Source organism: Pinus tabuliformis, chromosome 3_2 (genome assembly GCF_031772625.1).
Source record: "Pinus tabuliformis cultivar Carrire ecotype Pingquan chromosome 3_2, CPIR1, whole genome shotgun sequence".
NCBI classification, from domain to species: domain Eukaryota; kingdom Viridiplantae; phylum Streptophyta; class Pinopsida; order Pinales; family Pinaceae; genus Pinus; species Pinus tabuliformis.
Window position 1 is genome coordinate 385,444,103 of NC_142302.1, and position 5,360 is coordinate 385,449,462.

Below are 5,360 nucleotides of genomic sequence, written 5' to 3' on the forward strand. Positions count from 1 at the left end.
TTGATATAAAGATGCCTATATGCAATATCATGAACCAAAAAGATCACAAAGATGCCTATATGCAATATCATGAACCAAAAAGATCACAACTTTTATGTAACAACATAACACGTAAAACAATTTTTATTTTTTTTAACCTATACTCCCTAACCTTACTAAACAGTAAAATCAAGATAATGATTCCTGCCAAGCGATGGGTGGGTTTAAGGTATATTAATACATCGTCCTTCGTTCCTAAACAATCCTCGGAGTACTCCCTGCTACCACGCTTCTTGTTAAATGTAATGCAATGAACCACAAACTGGGCTAACACCTGTAGCTTTGTTATTAATGACCATTGGATTTTGGCAAAAGGGTTTGGATACAGAAGCACTTGGCATCCATAACACTTTAGGGTCGGTTAAAGATATACGGCTCTCATGTTTTAGAGTTTATCTCTACAAATGTTTTGGGTTTGTTGTATACGATTTTTCATTTGGGTAATGCAAGGAAAGTCTGTAGTTCGGCTCTGAAACTTGACAGTGCTTATGCTGGAAAATGGTGGTGTCGACTCAACAGGGCCATCTGCCATCCAAGTACCGTATTATGAGTTGGTTTGCAAATCCCCTTTGTCACTTCTGATTTCCACACGAAACATTCCTTCTCCACTTAATCAGCTCTCGGCGTGCAAGTGCCTTGCTTAAGTGATGGTCTGCTCACTCAATGGGAGATGAGGTTGGAAACCTACGGTGTTCTGGAGGTAATGACCTGGGCAAGTTGTAGGAATATTTCTTTTGATTATATTCTGATTACAATGAGCCACTAACAATTATTGCAGGGTCTCCAGGTGCTCTTCACCTCCTTCCTACTGAAATAACTCCAACTCAGGTATGAGTGAACCCTAAACATTTTCTTTTGTTCAATATTTAATCCAATTCGCTCAGGAATTAATTTTTTTGTTCTTATGAATGCAAGTAAGGTGCTACAAGTGTGTTTCTGGAAGGTTCGGGGTTTAATGGGCTCCTTATACCAATCGTCCTGCTCTTTTACAGGTCGGTTTCCCACTGAACCCTTTGGAGAACTTTCGCCTAGGAGATATACTTAGACTTCAATGGAATGAGAAGTTGTTCATCTTGTTGTCTTTAATTTTCATGTCACGGCACAAGCCGGTTAAAACTGTAGTTGATATAAGAGGATGGACAAGGGTTAAGATTGTATTTATGCAAAAGTGGAACCGCTCTCTGAGTGGATGTGAAATGAACTTATTTAAGGGTTAACCCCACTTTAGTTATTTTTTTTCTATTTCTGCATCAGAATACTGATAACAGTTCTATGATCGGGTTACATTTGTTCTTTACCTCGGTGGGTCGACTTTCTTTGTCAGATCTAGTCTTTATTATTGGTCAAATGTATACAGAGTTTATGACATAGATATTTTGAGTCGAAGGTTCTCGTCCTTACTCTTTGAGTCTTGGGCGGTTGGTTTATGGTGGATCCCTCAAGCCTCGACCGAGAGCCACAAGATCCCTTTGCTAATTGTCTCTACCATTTAGAATTGTTCCAAAATTTAAGCTCATGTCATTTTGTAATGGAACAATTTGTGTATGAGACGAATTCATGAATGAAGTTTTGTTTCTTTTTATTTTCGTTTACTATGAAGGATATATCTTATTCAAGAACACTACTTTTCGAAAGTATAGTTAATTGTCTCTGTCGAAATGTTATGGTTCTAGAATGTACGATGTTATTTTATTTTACACATGCTTAACTTTTTGAAGATGCATAACATGGTTTGGACATAATCTAATAATTGTTCTAAAAGCCATAAATTGATTTTTATTAACTTCTCTAACTCATTGATGCGTTAGCATTCTAAAATAGCTTGGTGTTATTCCCCAGAAAAGTAAAGCTACAGGCAGCATTCCTTCCTTATTACTCATCATTGAATAAAAACAGACAAAATATAACTAGTGGTAAGAGAAATAACAGAATATTTTTACAATATAAAACAACAAATTGTCTCTATTAATCTTCTCTATTATTAACTACCTACTACCAAATATTAATAACTCTTTACAGTTAATGATTATCAAGCACATAATATACTACTTATTTGTCTCTACTGTATCTATAACTGTGTAAATATTTCCTTTCCTAGAAGGTCTCACCATCCAGCCACAGATTTGGGGATTACGTCCAGAATCCCCCTCTAAGCTCTTCCGACTCCTCATAGTCGATAATTTGGTTGCAGTCTGATATCTTGGGCATCAGGACCATGGTCTACCCTCAAGTCTCATACCATTTCGAATGTAATCCACAATTTCCCCTAGTTACTTGTCCAGCTCAAGGAAAATCTGGGCAGCATAAAATAGCTTGGGGTTATTCCCCAGAAAAGTAAAGCTACAGGCGGCATTCCTTCCTTACTACTCATCATTGAATAAAAACAGACAAATTATAACTAGTAGTAAGAGAAATAACAGAATATTTTTACAATATAAAACAACAAGTTGTCTCTATTAAACTGCTCTATTATTAACTACCTACTACCGAATATTAATAACTCTTTACCGTTAATGATTATCAAGCACATAATATACTACTTATCTGTCTCTATTGTATCTATAACCGTGTAAATATTTCCTTTCCTAGAAGGTCTCACTAACCAGCCACAGATTTGGGGATTACATCCAGAATACCCCTCTAAGCTCTTCCGACTCCTCATAGTCAATAATTTGGTTGCAATCTGATATCTTGGGCATCAGGACCATGGTCTAGCCTCAAGTCTCATACCATTTCAACTGTAATCCACAATTTCCCCTGGTTACTTGTCCAGCTCAAGGAAAATCTGGGCAGCATAATTCTTTCTTCCCTATCTCTATATTTTTCCAACCCCTTAGGATTCTGCCACTTTCCCCTTTTAAGGAAACAGATGAGCAACTGTTTGTAACTGTCTCAGGAGTTATTTAACTGATTCTTTCAGTTCTTTGACAAACTGTTTAAATTCTTTAATTAATAAATAACAAGATATGTTCTAGCTTCTCAGCCTTAATTCTTTAACAATCTATGTTAAACAAAGTAAGAGTTTGAAATAATAAGTAAAACTAGGTAACAAGTAAATGTTTGTGCAACATAGGGTGTTATAACTTCCCCCCCTTGTGAGGAACGCCATCCCTGGTGTTCTTTTTAGGAAAACAGTGTTGGATAAGCTTTTTGCATAGTTTCCTCCTCCTCCTAGGTAGCATGTTCTGGGCCAAAGTGCTTTCACTACACTTTATCCTGGGTGATGGCTTGTTTCCACAAGATGGTTTCTCTCCGATCGAGGATACGAAGAGGCTCTACCAGAAATTCTCCCTCTAGTTCGACCTGCACAAATTATAATTTGTTGTCAAAAATTTTCAAACCAAAAATTCATATGTTACCTATTCTATTCTTTTATTACCTATATATTTTCCCAGTTAATTATATGCTGAGGATTGTACACATATTTTTTTAACAAGGAGACATGGAAAACATTGTGGACCCGAATATGGCCTGGGAGGGCTAGCTTGTATGCTACTGGTCCAATCTATTCCAAGATTTGAAACGGTCCACAGTACCAGGGTGCTAACTTAGCACAACCCTTCCACTGTAAGGTACTTTTTCGAGGCTTAACCTTTAGGTATATGTGATCCCCCAACTGAAATTCCTTATGTGATCTTTTCTTATCTGCATAAATATTTTTCCTATCCTGGGCAGCTTTTAAATTCTAACGGACCTTTTTAACTGTATCCTCCATTTTAGCCAACATATTAGGACCCAGTATTAACTTGTTAACAGGGCTATTCCAATCTATGGGTACTTGCACTTTCTCCCATATAATAATTCAAAAGGGCTCATGCCCAGTGATTCGTGATATCCGTTGTAGGTGAACTCCACCAAGTGGAGGTAGTCCTCCCATTTTTTCAGTTGTTGCATCAAAAACATCCTCAACATGTCCTCTAGTATTTTATTTACTCGCTCGTTTGGTCATCCATCTGAGGATGGTAGGTGGTACTAAACTGAATCTAGGTACCTAGCCTAGAGAAGAGAGTTTTCCAAAATGTGGATGTAAATTTTACATCCCTGTCAGAGATTACCACCCTCGATATTCTGTGCAACTGGAAGATTTCCATCATAAATATGTATGCCATCTCCACAGTTTTGTAGGTTGATTTCACGGGTATGAAATGAGTGGTTTTTCTTAGCTTGTCCACCACCACCATGATTGAGTCATGTTGTTTCTTAGTGCGAGGTAAACCGGTGATGAAATCTAGTGTGATCGTCTCCCATTTCCACTCAGGAATGGGTAATGGTTGTAATAGGCCAGTGGGATGCTGATGTTCCACCTTCACCAATTGGCACTCCAAATATTTGGATAGATATTCAACAACATCCTTCCTTAAACCTAGCCAGAAATAACTCTTTTTGATGGTCGAAAGCTTCCTATGGAACTCATCCAATAACAATTTTATAGAAATCTATTTGGGAATATATATTCTGTCTTTGAATGTTAACATTTTTTCTAGATTTATACCATAATCAGACTGTTCCCCCTTCTTCTCAGCTTCCAATGCTTGCTGCCAAAGGAAGGCATATTCTGGGTCTTTGAGAGATTCTTCTCTGATGATGTCCGAGAGGTTAGATTGTACTTGACTAAATTGTACTTCATAAATGTGATGTAATTTCCTACTTAATGCGTTGGCCACTCGATTTTTCTTAAGCGCATGTACCACTGCTGTCAATTCAAGATCATATGCACAGTATCATTGTTCATACTCTTTCAGTTTGCGTGATTAGTAGGCTATAACATTTCCTTCCTGCGTTAATACCTCATTGACACCCTCCTTACTTGCATCGTGCAAACCACAAAAGATTTTTCTGGATCTTCTACCTTCAGCACAGGTGCAGTAGTAAGTAGCTGTTTTAACTACTCAAAACTTTGTTGACATTCAACTGTCCATCGAAGGTATGCCCCTTTTTCTGTAATGAGGTCATAGGAAAAGCTATTTTCAAAAAACCTTTAATGAATCAACGGTAGTAGCCGACTAAGCCCAAAAAGGATCTAATATCAACAACATTTTTTGGGGTTGTCCATTCCATAATAGTTTTAATCTTTTCCAGATCCACTGTTATGCCCTCTATTGAAATAACATGACCCAGATATTGTATTTGACTTTTGAAAAAGTTGCACTTGGTATACTTAGCGTATAGTTGATTATCCCGCAAAATCTGCAATACTATTCTCAAGTGCTTTTCATGCTCCTCCTGATTCTTAGAATAAATTAGTATATCATCAATAAAAATCAGTACAAACTTATCTAAAAATGGCTGAAAAATATTGTGCATCAGACTCATAAAAGTAG

General features: G+C 37.1%; 1 protein-coding gene across 2 annotated transcripts; it reads left to right on the forward strand.

Annotated features, from left to right (window-relative positions):
• The first annotated feature begins 255 nt into the window (after positions 1-255).
• LOC149181025 (uncharacterized) lies at positions 256-1,600 on the forward strand. 2 transcript variants are annotated; one of them, XM_089418258.1, is made up of 3 exons: positions 256-739; positions 818-867; positions 1,032-1,600. In XM_089418258.1, the coding sequence occupies exons 1-3, from the start codon at positions 703-705 to the stop codon at positions 1,254-1,256; spliced, it is 312 nt and encodes a 103-aa protein (XP_089274384.1). In that variant the 5' UTR covers positions 256-702; the 3' UTR covers positions 1,257-1,600. The 2 variants fall into 2 exon arrangements, with proteins under 2 accessions (XP_089274384.1, XP_089274386.1); XM_089418260.1 differs by having other exon boundaries at positions 827-867.
• Positions 1,601-5,360: the final 3,760 nt, after the last annotated feature.

Bases quoted from the DNA above. Each gene is read 5' to 3' on its own strand.
- LOC149181025 (XM_089418258.1), top strand. From the start codon at position 703: ATGGGAGATGAGGTTGGAAACCTACGGTGTTCTGGAG. The intron at 740-817 runs GTAATGACCTGG...CAATTATTGCAG, and splicing joins AAACCTACGGTGTTCTGGAG to GGTCTCCAGGTGCTCTTCAC. The intron at 868-1,031 runs GTATGAGTGAAC...GCTCTTTTACAG, and splicing joins CTGAAATAACTCCAACTCAG to GTCGGTTTCCCACTGAACCC.